This window comes from Notamacropus eugenii, chromosome 3, assembly GCF_028372415.1.
Source record: "Notamacropus eugenii isolate mMacEug1 chromosome 3, mMacEug1.pri_v2, whole genome shotgun sequence".
Classification (NCBI taxonomy): domain Eukaryota; kingdom Metazoa; phylum Chordata; class Mammalia; order Diprotodontia; family Macropodidae; genus Notamacropus; species Notamacropus eugenii.
In genome coordinates this window covers 255,669,927-255,684,140 of record NC_092874.1, presented here as the reverse complement: position 1 = coordinate 255,684,140, position 14,214 = coordinate 255,669,927, and the positions used below count along the sequence as shown (strand labels likewise).

Below are 14,214 nucleotides of genomic sequence, written 5' to 3'. Positions count from 1 at the left end.
AATCCTGACTGACAGATTTCCACTGGAATCCATGGTCAGGAGGCATTCCTTCCAGCTGCTTCTGCGCACTGGCTCTCTGTGGAATAGGAAAAGTTAGAGAAGCACAGAATTCACTTGGTGTTTTATCACTTAGAGCTTTTGCTTTCATTTATTAAGTTCTTCATTTAGAAGGAGAAAAAGTTTCCTTCACATCTACCCAAAAATGGTGAAAAGCCTTTTTCTGGTATTTAAAATTTAAGATAAAAGTTTTACATATTTGAATAACTTCAGTATCCAACTCTTCATTCAGTACATGGATTAGCCCAAAGTAATTTCAGATGCATATCAGTCTAGTTGTAGATAATAAATGATTCTCAGTGTTGTAATTTGTACATTAAAAAAAATTGACTGTGAAATAAAACATTAACTTTTAAAAATTTGTCCATATCATTGTTATTATTGTTGTCGTCATGATACAAAAGCAACGAATTTTAAGGAAGTGGCAAATCCTTTTAGTTTGGAGGCAGCACAGACTTGATTTTATTTTCATAAAGCAATAATCCTTTAAAAAACTGTTCAGCTACAAAATCAATGTCTAGCTCCAGAGTTATACTTTAATTCATTTTATAATATATCCTTATATCCCAGCAATTGTCAACAAGAGATTATACCACACCTCATCCTCATCTGGATCAAGCATCTGTGGATCTTGGCTGGCCACATCAGTGCAATTATTGAAGACTACTTTTTGACTTTCTCTGTTTGCTTTGGGCTATAGAAAAGCTTACATTAGTATCAGAAGAGTCAGTACTTCTCACAGACAAGCCTACAGCTCTGATCAACACTTTTGTAGGTCTTATATACCAGTGGGAAGAGAATAGGACTTGGAGTCAAGAGACCTGAATTTAAGTCCTTTCTCTGCCAATTAATAGACATTGGTTATATCAAAGGAAATATCAATGCATAAAAATACTTTAGAAAGTGTAGAGCAGTTATTTTGTGCACCCCACCTGTTAATTTCTAAATTTTAATAATTTTTAAATTTCTGCTAAAACAAAAGTTTTGTGGAGCAGTTTTTATGCAACATTTTAAGTAGTGTTTTGATGTAGAAATAGTAGATGTAGAGTAAAATGCCTAGAATCTTTGCTACAAGTCAGTTTTTGTGTGATTGAAACAACTTTTTTGCATAATTAATAATTATTGGTGCATTAAATAGAGCCTTCTGAGTTTTATGTACATACATCAACAGTATGACTTTTAAAAAATTAGGTGGTAATCATGAAAGAGATTAAAGGAGCCCTAAGGAATGGTATGATAAAGCTTCTGTGCCTCACAGCAGATACCTTGGGGTGTAACTCCCATTTTTCAGGTCAACATACTTGGGAAGACTTTAGGGAAAGAGTTACTTCATCCTAATATAGAAATCCCAAGTGATGCATTTTTTGTTTTGTCTTCTCTAGATTAAGTTACTGCAGTGCGTATAATTTTGGGTTGCCCTTGAATATGACTCATAAACTTCAGCTGGTGCAGAATTAGCAACCTTTCCACTCAAGGGCTTTGACTACATGGAACATTATCTGTGTTGTGCATTTTGTACTGGCACCCTGCTTCTGGGTGCAATCCAAGGAACCCTATCAGGTTTGAGTTCTGATTGTTTTAGGGAACATTTCATTCCTTGCACATTTATCCTCACTGAATTTGAAAGTCTTCTAGATCAGCCTTGTTAACAGTTCTTTGATTTAGCGTTTGGAGGTGTAGAAGGTTTATTTTTCTGGATCACCTTATTTCTGGGCTTGATTTTTGGTTCCAAAACAAGACATAACCATATTTTAAATGAATAACTTTATAGGTTTTAAATTGTTTAGAACTTTGAATACTATGAGATTCCCTTTATTCTCTATTTTCATTTTAGTTTATGCATGTACAGAATATCTTTTAAGTAACTTACATTGGTAATTAATGTGTTGGAATATTCATCCCTATACATTTATTATAATCAACTTTGAAAATTCTTGATCTGAATATATAAGAATTTTTTATAGGTGAATTATTTTACTTAGTGATATGGTGAGTCTTAGACTGATTTAAAGTTTCCACTTCCTATATATTTCAGCTTTCTTAAGATTCTATTTTTATTTATCAAAGAAAAAAGATTGAGCAGTTAAAATGACATAATCTTCCTGTTTGATACGGGAAGAGAGGAATTGCTCCTCTTCCCTATTTCTCTCTTATCCCTCCCACCATGTAAAAGTAATTTAATAAAGTCTGGGGCAAGAAGTAAGAGAATTGAAAAGGTACATTTTAGCAAATGAAAACAAAGTGTTGTCTGTAAGTGTATAACATGTTTTCTCATTGACCTACTGAGATTATTTTAAAATGTATACTACATTGTTGTTCCATTCAATCGTGTCCAGCTCTATTGTCCATGGAATTTTCTTGGCAAAAATACTAGAGTAGTTTGCTATTTTCTTCTCTAGTGTGTCCCCATTTTATAAATGAGGAACTGAGGCAAATAGGGGTTAAGTAACTTGCCCATGGTCACACAGCTAGTAAGTGTCTGAGGCCAGATTTGAACTCAGATCTTCCTGACTCCAGGCCTCTATCCACGGTACCAGTTAGCTGCCCATTGCTACATCTTGGGTTTTCTTTTTTTAAGAAGCTGTTCATTCTCCCATTCATTTTAATTCTTCTATGCAACATGACTAATGTGAAAATGTGTTTAATAAAAATATATGTGTAGAACCCCATATAAGATTGCATGCCATCTCATGGAGGGAGGAGAGAGGGAAGGGGAGAAAATCTAAGATCTATGGGAATGATTTAGAAAACTGAAAGCAAAACAAATTAATAATTAAAAAAAATTTTAAAAAAAGAAGCTACTGTTCAGTGATGAGTCTTGCATGTGTTCTGTAGCTAGAGCCAGAGAATAAATAGGAAAAAGGACCCAGTATTATTTTGCTCAAAAGCGTGACAAATTTCTGTAAAACAACCTGAATGCTGTTTTAATTACAGCTTTGTGACATTGTTTATTTGCTTGTTTTTTGTTTTAGCACATGATATTTGTTTATTATTTAAGAGCACATGTACTCCTCTGTTTGGCCAACCTGCTGTTGTATCATTCAGTTCCTTTTTGGATCTTAAAAAAATCATCACTACTAGCTTGCTTTCCAAGAGATGCTGGTGATCCTAGAAATAATTTTACTTAATGGTATATTTCTTAAACAGAATCAAAATCCGTACTTTCATCTTCATAAATGTAATATGGAAGTTTCCATGTTGTGACTCAAATCAAAGCTTTTCCTTTTAGCTGAGAATTAGAGAGAACAGATCAGTTAACAAACACATTGGATTTATAATACATAGTTTCCTGCAACCACAGTTACCCACTACTGCTAACGCAGGAAGGTATTCAGGGTGTTCCAAAAGTTTTAGTGTGGATTTTAAGCTTTAATCACTTAAAACATATAGCAAGACTTTGGGGATACTCTCTATTATCTCTTCTTTAGGGCCAGATTTGGTTGTTATAATTACATAGTGTTTGAGTTGGCTTTTTTTTTTTTAACCTTTATTTTGTAGTCAGAATATATAATATGTAATTTCCCCTGATTCTGCTTGTTTCACTTCAAATAAATTCTCAGAATTCTTTATCTTACGGTGAAGTAAATATGAAGCTTCTTTGTTAGTAACTTCCTATAGGTATGTGAAAGTATATACTTAGTATTGACATCTCTGGGAAGGAACATTTTAGTCATTTTCTTTACATAATTCTAAATCTCTTTCTAGAATAGTTGTACAAATTCCCATGTCCATCAACAATGTATTGGCATCTCTTTGCATAACCTCTTCAACAGTCATGCACAACATAAGATAGCTCACCAAAGGATTTTGGGCAGCCTATGAAAAGTGTAGAGATTGTGAAAGAAAGAAAGATGTAAAGAATGCTTTGTCCATGCCCCACTTAATCTGCCCTTTTTTAGTCACTAGTATGCCCAACGTGTAACTTGGTGAGTGGGTTGCTGCTGCACACTCTCTCCTGTTTGTCACATGACCCGCAGCAGCCAACCTTTGTCACTCTGTCTCTAGTCTGAGAGGATTGATTTCATGATAAATAAAGGTCTCGGAATCAGGGCAGTTAGCATAATGGCATGTTTTAAAGAGGAGCATCCATAGAACCTCTTTATCTACGGAAGATCCCTCTGGTACTTAGACTTCGTGCAGAACATTTTCTAGAACAGAGGTATTAAAATGTAGCCCATGGACCAGGCTGCTAATAACTCTCCCAAGTATAGTCCAAACCAGATTAAAATGTGACTGGGAAATATGTAACAAAATAAGTAAAAATGCAATAAAACATAGATAACATTACATTTTAAAACTAAGTTAGTATGTGGCAGGCAGAGAAACTTATGCATGGATAGTGCCTCCTGTTTCTTTTTGAGTTTGACCACACTGTACTAGGATATGAATGAACATCTTCAGTAAGTGTATCTTCCCATTTAATGTTTTACTTAATGTTGTGTATAAGCTTATAGACTATAACATATATAAGACCAATTTCCATTCATGTTCTCTCTTTCAAAAAAATGTTTGTAACCAGATGGCTTCCTTACTTGAGCAGCAGATTATGAACACAGATGACTTTAGTTCAGTAACATTGACCAAAAAGTCATCAGACTTTTACATTTAACGATCAAGATGATTGCTGCTGTGCTACATTTGAATTAGATATAAATAATAAGTACTTCACATAAATAACCAGTGTTTTACTACTTTACATAGTCCTCTCAAATTTCGTCAAGTTTTTTCTTTGTCTTTTTTCTTTCTTTTATAGACAAAGATGATGTTAGCTATTTTTCTTGCCGTGATATAATTTGCTTCTTGCCTTCAAGATAAAAAAATGGAAGTCCTGCATCTCAGTCTTCTGTACTTAATACTCTCATCCTTCTCTCCTTCAATCTTTATCTCTCCCCAGCTCACAATGGCCCAAGGTTAGGATTTCCATTGGCTTCTTTTTCAACCATGCCCCTGACTCCAAATCAACACTTCACGTGGAAAAGCTGGTCAGAGGAGTCTTATGTCTGAAATTGACTGAGTGTAGGAGATAAAGAATTGAGGATAATTCCAAGATTTTGACTCAGGGTAGCAAGAAGAGTGCTGCCACCCCAAATGGTAATTGAGAGGTCTAAAGGAGTGGTTGGAATCTGTGGAGGAGAAAACATATTTGCTTTTATGGACATTGAGTTTGATTTATGACATCTCGGTCTTGTTAGGCAGGAAGCTGGAGATCAGATATGAAATACACTTCTTGTTAGAAAGATAACTCCTTGGGTTCCAAGAGTCTGTTGCCGTCTGTTACCATATTTCATCTTGATGACACACTAGCTCACTTTAGCATAAGTTTGCATGTGCAAGTAAATTAAATGCAGGATATAGTTAAATACTCTTGTGTAGTATCCCTCTGAAATTTTTTCCCAGTTAAACTGGAATATTTATCTTTCCTAATTCTACCTGCCCATCCCTAGTAATTAATGTTAGTTCACATTTTAGTACTTAATTGTATTAAGTTTTACACTAGTCTTAAATTGTTCTTTGTGTCTTTGTATGAGGCTTTCTTTTCAACCTCATAAACTTGTTAGGGTGGGGATCAGGCTACTTTTGTGCGTGACGTTCTTTGTGCTGGTCTGGTATGGTTTGTCTTTTGTTCTCAAAGAGGATCATGACATCAGGAAGATGATGACATGACTGGCAATTGCATTGGATTTGAATGAGGAGGGCTATGCGAAGTCGTCAGCCTTACTTTCTCCTCCCTGGCCACCTGAGTCCAGTGGCCAGATATAGATCAGTGTGCCTGGAGATGGCCCAGGACACAGTGGTGTTCTTAAGTGCACCATGTTAGCAAGCCTGGCTGTGTGTGACATATCACAGAGTGGGACAGTTGTATGAATTTAGTGAATTCCAGACCTCAGCTCTCCCTAACTGTGGAATTGGTTCTTTTCAGGTTGGTAATCTTTAAATCCTTAATAACAACAACATTTCATGGACGCTTTGGTCTTTGTTGATCCACTATCAAACCCAAAGCATTCTCTCACTTTTTGGGATATTTTAGGCCACAGTGGACATAAATAAGTAAAAATATAAATAAAATAAATCAGGCTTGGTATCCATGGATAGTTTGTAATCATTTGAGGGAGCATCCATATTGATAAATTAATTAGATGTGTTGGAATATATTGGATTGTATCTTAATAAATAATGTTAGTAGATGGGTGGTATTCTTCATTTGTTTGAAAGAGGTGTTTTATAATTGACTTTTTCCTCTATTTTTTTTAACATTTTTATTTAAAGTTTTGAGTTCCAAATTCGGTCTTTTCCCTTCTTTCCCTCCTTCCTCAGATACAGGTTATATTTATGCAATTGTGTAAAACATTTCCTTAATAGCCATTTTGTACAAGAAGACTCGAATAAAAGAAAAAAGTGAAAGAACGTGAAAAATAGCATGCTTCAGTCTGTATTCAGTCATTGTCAGTTCTTGCTCTGGAAGTAGATAGTATGTTTCATCATTAATCCTTTGGGATTGCCTTAGATCATTGTGTTGCTGAGAATAACCAAGTCATTCACACTTCTTCATTGAACAAAATATTGCTTTTACTATGTATAGTGTTCTTCTGTTTCTGTTCACTTCACTTTTCATCAGTTCACGTAAATCTTTCCAGGTTTTTCTGAAATCATCCTGCTTGTCATTTCTTATAGCACAGTAATTTTCCATTAAAATCCTATACCACAGCTTGTTCAACCATTCCCCAGTTGATTTCCAATTCTTAGCCATCACAAAAAGAGCCTTTATAAATCTTTATGTACAAATAGGGCCTTTTCCCTTTTTTTTTTTTGGCTGTCTTTGGGATGTAGACCTATTAGTGATATTGCTGGATCAAAAGATGTGCAATTTTATAGCCCTTTGGACATAGTTCCAAATTGCTTTGGTTATAGATTGGCTGTAGAATGGTTGTAGATTAGTTCACAACTCCACCAACAGTATGTTGTGTCCCAGTTTCCTCACATCCCCTCCAACATCCAACATTTTCCTTTTTTGTCGTATTAGCCACTTTTAGGTGTGATGTAGTTGTTTTTAATTTGCATTTCTCTGATCAATAGTGACTTAGTTCATTTTTTCTTATGAATATAGATATCTTTTATTTGTCTGAAAACTTTTCATATTCTTTGACTATCAATTAGGGAATGACTTGTATTTTTATAAATTTGACTCAGTTCTCTATATGTTTGAGAAATGGGGCCTTTATCAGAGATACTTGTTGCAAAATTTTCCGCGGTTTTCTTTCTTTTGCTTGCATTGGTTTTGTTTTTGCAAAACCTTTTAAATTTTATATTTTATTTTATATTTTGTAATGTTCTCTGTATTTTTTTTTGGTCCTTTTATATGTAAATCATGTACCAATTTTGACCGTATCTTGGTATATGATGTGAAATGCTGTTTTATACCTAGTTTCTGCCATACTGTTTTCTAGTTTTCCCATCAGTTTTTGTCAGATGAGTTTTTGTTCCAAAAGCTTGTGCCTTTGAGTTTATCATATACTAGATTACTGTGGTCATTTACTGTAGTAATTTGCACTTAATGTCTTCCGCTGATCAACTGCTCAGTTTCATAGCCAGTGTCGGATTGTTTTGATAATTACTGCTTTAGAGTACAGTTTGAGATCTGGCATGACTAGGACACCTTTCACATTTTTTTTCATTGATTCCTTTGGTATCCTTGAGCTTTTGTTCTTCCAGAAGAATTTTGTTATAATTTTTTTCTATTTCTATAAAATAAGTTTTGATAGTTTGATTGATATGGCAATGAATAAATAGATTAATTTAGGTAGAATTTGGTAATTGTCTTCTTAGGCATTGATTTTTGATTTACTGTATGTTAAATGATTTTATGAAGATGACTCATTTTAAATATACACAAACACCTGCCTAAATGTGCTGGAAACAGTGTCTTATGGATTTACTCAAAGTAGGAGAAACAGCCAACAGAGAGAGGTCTGGTCCCAAAGTCAGGAAACCTCAGTTCAGTCCTGCCTCTGACGTGACTGCGACCATGGGCAGGTAACTTAGATTCTTGGTTCTTCTGGTGGCTCTGTAAGAGTATAAACTACAGCATTACCCTGGACTAAAAAGAAATGTGTAGCAGGATAATTGCAATATAATAATAAAACATTTCTTTTTAAGGTTTTGAAAGAGGAAAGGATGATCTGTCTCAAAATAGAGAAGAGACATCACATTCTATGTCAAAAAGCAAGGTAAGTTTTCTTTTGTCCTTGAAAGTATTGTTATGATATAATTTTTTTTTGCATGTACAAAATGACAACAGTATGTCAGTGGCCAACTGGTATTATATAGATATGTTTCAAATGACATGATTTGGTTTGTGTCATTAAAAAAGAATCATACCATAGTATCTTTCCCAAAAGTCCTTTACATCATTCCAAATCATGTGAAGAGGATGCAGTCTCCTGAAGCATTATTGTGAATCTTTTACTTTTTGGATATTCTAATTGTTAGGAAGGTTTTTTCTTCAAACCTTTACCTCTGGGACCAACCAGGACATGTCTAATCTTTGTTCTTTGATGGACCTTCACGTACTTAAAGATTGCTGTTGTATCTTATTTCAGTATTCTCAACCGCAAGCTAGAATCCGTTTCCTTCAGTTAGTACTTATTTGCCATGATTTATAAGTCCCTCACTCCGGCTACCATCTGGATGCTCTCCTAGACTTCATGTTCTCCAGAAACTCATCATCCTGTAAGATTAAATCAACTCTGAAACTCACACCTCCTCCACATCCTGCTCCTGTGGCCTTTTTCTTCCTCCTGATCATCAAAGTTGGAGGTTGAACATCAGAGAAATTCTCCTAGATTTTCTAGAATTTAAGAAGGGTGCCCAGCATAGTCACTTCACCATTTTCCACTGCAGCTGCAGGATTTCATTATGCCCTCTGTGCTGGGTATTTCCCTCTTCACTATTCTTCCCCTCTCTCCTTGCTTTTCAGATTGTTTTTGTATGTAGCCTCACCCATTAGATGGTGGGTGAGCTCCTTGAAGGCAAGAACTGCCTTTCTGCCTTTTATCCCCAGTGGTTAGCACAGTGCCTGGCACCTGGGGCTTGCTTAATAAATGTTTATTGTCCAATGACTTGCTTTAGTGCCTTCCTAAAACTATGCCACGTAGAACTGGAGATAAGAATAGAGGCATGGATAGATCAGGGCAAAATCTCTCCACAGCAGGACTATTATTTCCCTTGTTCTGGCTGCCATTCTTCTATTAAGGCAGGCTGGAGCTTCATTATCTTTTCTTCCTTTTTTCCTGTCATGTCGTATGCCCTGTTTAACCTTTTTGAGCTTGTAGTTCACCAAAATCCCTACATCTTTTTCAGATGAACTGCTACCTAGCCATATCCCTCCTATCTTGTGCTTGAGAAAATTATTTTTAACCCATTTATAGAATTTATTTCTGTTGATCTTTTTGTTGGCTCCCTCAGTTTACTATAAAAATCTAGTTCAAAACCCATCATCTTGCCTGAGACATTTTGTCAAGGTGGTTATGAAAATAAGGGTATACTATGTTTGTGGCATTTGCCTGATTTTCCAGTATAGTAATGCAGACAGAAAAGAAAAGTAAATTTGTCTGGTATAACCTGGTGTTGATGAAGTAGTGCTGGCCTTTTGTGATCATGGCTTCTTTGTCAGTGCTTCTTAAACTGTGGGTCACAACCATATGGGGTCATGACCCACAGTTTAAGAAGCACTGAAGGGGCCACTAGTGGAAAAAGCTTAAGTAGCCCTGGTCTAGATGTTCATAAACCATTCCTTTAATAATTCTAGATTTTTTTCCAAAACTTCAAGTCAGATTATTCAGTTGATTGTTTTATAACTTAATATTTCCATTTTTGAAAATCAAGACCTCATATGCCTATCTCTAGTTATAGTTTCTCTTATTTTCCATTATTTCTCCAAGGTCACACTAGTGGCTGAGCCAGTCATATATACTAGTTCTATTTATACCTTGAGGTATAGTTTGTCAGGTTCTGGTGACATGAACTCTTTTAGGGTAGCCAGAAGCTCTTACTATCTCTTCACTTATCTTCACTTTCAATTACAATTTGAATATAATTTTTTTTTGGTAGAAAAGTCAGAAACAAATAAGAGTTGAGTAGTTGTGCCTTCTCTGTCGTACATTTTTATCTTCTCATATGCTCTAAGCAGTAGTCCCATCCCTACCTTTATCTTTATTTTGTCTTCAATATGCTTTAAAAGTTCTGTCCATATATAGGGTGTCCCAAAAGTCTTAGCATAGCTTAAGGTGAAGGCTTTTAGGACCCCTTGTATTTTCCTTTGCATTTGTTGTAATTCTTTGCTCAGGTTCCTGACATTATTCTTATAGGACTGTGTCAGCAGCGTAACCTGTATGTATTTGTGAAGAGACACTTGGTTGACTGCAGTCATGAAATTTTTAACCAAAACAAACAACTTAGGCCAATTCCCAAGTTATAGAGGAATTAAAATCTGTGTCACTGAGGGGATTACACCTTGATAAAATTATAGTTTCTTAAAGTAGATCCCAGTGAAATGTTTCACAGAATACAGGTCTCCAGGCAAGTGTGTATCTTTTTATCAGCCCTAGCTAACTCTGGTTTTCTACTTGGTTCCTTGTTCCTTTGTTCCCTATCATTTGGTACAGAAACTAAAATTCTGTTTTCTGACACTTATAGTAGGTACCCCCACTTATGAGAAAGTTAGTCTTCTGGCAACTTCAGCTATTTTAATTAGACATAAACTCAGAATAGCAGCTAGTTGGTTCAGTGGATAGAGGAACCTGAGTTCAAATCCACCCTAACACAGTAACCCTGTTTCCCTCAGTTCCCATCTGTAAAATGAGCTGGAGAAGGAAATAGCAAACAACTTTAGTATCTTTTGTAAGAAACCCCCAAAATGAGGTCACAGAGTCAGATGTGACTGAAACAACTCAGCCACAACAAAAACTCAAAACAAAATAAAAGAAATATAAAAGTCTTATGAAAGCATAATAATCCAAAATCATTTCATATAAGGAGAAACAGCTGAAATCAATTCCAAACAAACTCCTCACAAACAAGTTACCTTAGGCACAAGCGCTCCCTGTCTCACACTAGCTTCTCTGCTCTGTTCTGCCTGCCCTGTCTCTCAGCTCTGCCCGTCCTGCTCCACCCTTTTGGCAAGCTCCTGCCCCTGTCGGATCCATGTGGGCAGGGCCAAAGCTCGAAACAGGTCACGTGGGCCTATTAAGGGACACGGAAAATCTTCAAATTCCCTTACCTTTACAAGGGTACATTAAAGAAGCAGAAAGAGTTAAATGTTTGAGCAAGTTGTTTTTTAAGTATTGTGTTTTTGTGGACAAGTGGAACTGGGTGTCAGTGCCTTTAGACACACCATAGATGCTCTGCGGAAAAAGATTTAGAAAGCATGAACATTTTCTTCAACGTTAGTGTAACTACTAATGAGTTTTAAGAGTTATTTTGACAGTTTAACAGCTTATCAGGATTGCTTTTATTCCTTGAAAGACTAAAATTTGTGTGACTTTTCTCTTCACGTTCTTTTGGAAACAGAATACAGAAAGTTCGCAAAATTTTTGTTTACCTTCATAACTTATCAAATGAGACTACTTGGTTGCAGTAGGTTATAAATAATTGTTTAAAACCACATATTTTACAAAAAATAAGAACTTTCTATTACATGTGTACTTTGTATGTGTGTTCATCCTTCATTGCCAAAGAAGACCATGCCATCAGAGAAATGATGATATGACTTGCACTTGACTTTGTTTTGAGTGAGGGAGGGCATTGCAGGTCACCAGCCTCACTTCTCCAGAGTCATCTGAATCCAGTGACCAGATATTCATCAGGATGACTGGAGATGACCCAGGATGAGGCAATTGGGGTTAAGTGGCTTGCCCAAAGTCACACAACTAGTGAGTGTCAAGTGTCTGAGGTGAGATTTGAACTCAGGTCCTCCTGACTCTTGCACTGGTGCTCTATCCACTGCACCACCCAGTTGTCCCTGTACTTTGTATATCGTTGCATTAAATGGGAATAGTTTTTTTCACTGTATTTAGCAATTATTTTAAGGATCTGTATGATCATGGAGCTCTGGATAGAGAGATTTTAATCAATCTTATTCTTCTGTTCGTTTTTCTGTAATTACAGTCTGAATCCAAACTTTATAATGGCTCAGAGAAGGACATTTCATCTTCAAGCAAGCTCACCAAAAAGGAGTCTCTTAAGGTGAGCCAATTTTTGGTATAATTTTTGTTTTATTGACTGACAAACTTTTTCCTAAAAGTTAACAAAAAGACCTTTCTAAGTTTTCTGCTTTAGATGCCTTTGGGACATCCAGTTAGAGGCATCGTAACAGGTAATTGTTGATGTGAGATCAGAGCTCAAGAGAGAGATTAGGGCTGGATTAGCTCTGAGAGTCATCTGCATAGAGAGAATAGTTGAAACCAGGAGCGCTGATCACCAATCAGGATAGTACAGAAGGAATAAAGAAGAGGGCATGGCATAGAGGTTTAGGAGATACTTGTGCTTAGTGACTTTGACTTGCATGAAAATCTCACAAAGGGTAATGAGAAGTGGTCAGACAGAGAGGGGGAGAACCAGGCGAAAGCAGCATCACAAAAACCCAGAGAGGAGAGCAAATCCAGGAGATCATCACCAGGATTGAAGGCCACAGTGAAGTCAAGAAATATCAGGTTTGAGAAAAGGCCACAAGACTTGGTGACTTTGGAGAGGTCACTTTTAGTTGAATGGTAAGGTAGGAACCTAGATTGCTGAATGTTTGGAAGCAGCTCCTGGATCTGGCAGGGGTATGCAAGACTAACCGGAAGTTGAAACTGAGGAGGAGAAATGCAACAGAATAGAAATGGAGTCAGGGTAAAAGAGTGGGGGGATGTGTGTGTGGTTGTGTGTGTGTGTGTAAAAGTGTGTAAGTATTCACTTTTCCCGTTAAGTTTATGGTGCTTTCACTGTTGCGAACTACATGCAGGAGAGAGAGACTATCCCAGTGTGGCCAATTTTAAAGACACAGCATATTTAGTTATGCAGCCATTTAAAGGAGCCTACTCTTACCCACATGGTAGGTAAATGCAGGATGCAAGGTGCCTCCATTTCGAGTGATCTGGACATGCTCCAAGCCCTATTACATAAGTATGTATTATCTCTCTCATTCTCCACATATCTCCCTCCTCCACTGAACAGTTTTAGAAAATGAAACAAAAACCCTCATAACGGGAATGCAAAGTCCAACAGAACAAATCCCCATCTTGGTCATGTACAAAAATGCATACTTCATTCTGCATTTTAAGTCCTGTTATCAATATGACAGGAGGTGCCATCAAAACCCTTTTGATTTGATTTACAAGACACCTGACATACATTCTTATCAGCTTTCATTAGGTATACTCTTTGTATTAGAATTTGTCATCCTCTCATTGTAAGCTGTGGTCTGGAAATACAAATTCCATTCTCAGATACCACTTTCTTAGCTTCTGCATTCCTTTTCTTTGAGGCCACAATGAGAAAAACATAACTTGTTCTCCAGTGATCTTCACCTTCTTACCTAAGACTTCATACTTGTTGACAGTACTTTTAAATATTCTTCTGGCAACAATACCCAATCAGAGTGGGTATTTGTCGCCCATTTTGGTAAGTGTTGGAAGATTCTCTGTCTTGTGTACTGCCCAGGAAGGACAACAGATGTCTGTGCTGTTGTTAGGTTGTCAAATGACTGCCTCAGTGCTCATGGTCAAGGATCACCAGCTACTCTTACCCTTCTTTTTTCCCTCAGACTCTTACTGGGTTGTCTCCTATAGCTTCCTAAATTGCCTTGCTTCTCTTTCAGCCAGGAAGTAGAATCTGGACCAATATCTGGGTCGGAAGATTGTTCCTCACATTTTTCCTCATTTGCTCCAAAACAACGCCAAATATCTCCTCCCCACATTCAACCTCTGACTTACTTAAGTGGTTCAAGCTACAAGTCTCCTATATAATTTCCTTGTCTTCATTTTGCCCAAGCCCTGCTCCATCTCCCAGAACTTTCTCCTACAAAAGCAGAAAGTAGAAAAACAACTTTGAAACTCTGATTGCAAATCTTGGTGATGGAATCTTTTCAGTATAGCAAGTTTAGAGGTGAGAGAAATGATG

General features: G+C 36.5%; 1 protein-coding gene across 9 annotated transcripts in view; it reads left to right on the top strand.

Annotated features, from left to right (window-relative positions):
* OSBPL8 (oxysterol binding protein like 8) overlaps positions 1–14,214 on the top strand; it is a 222,682-nt gene that overhangs the window by 141,814 nt on the left and 66,654 nt on the right. For all 9 annotated transcript variants that reach the window (XM_072655427.1, XM_072655418.1, XM_072655421.1 and 6 more), the window contains 2 exons: positions 8,212–8,282; positions 12,220–12,297. In XM_072655427.1, the coding sequence (XP_072511528.1) occupies positions 8,212–8,282; positions 12,220–12,297 (149 nt within the window). The remainder of the gene's footprint in view (positions 1–8,211; positions 8,283–12,219; positions 12,298–14,214) is intronic.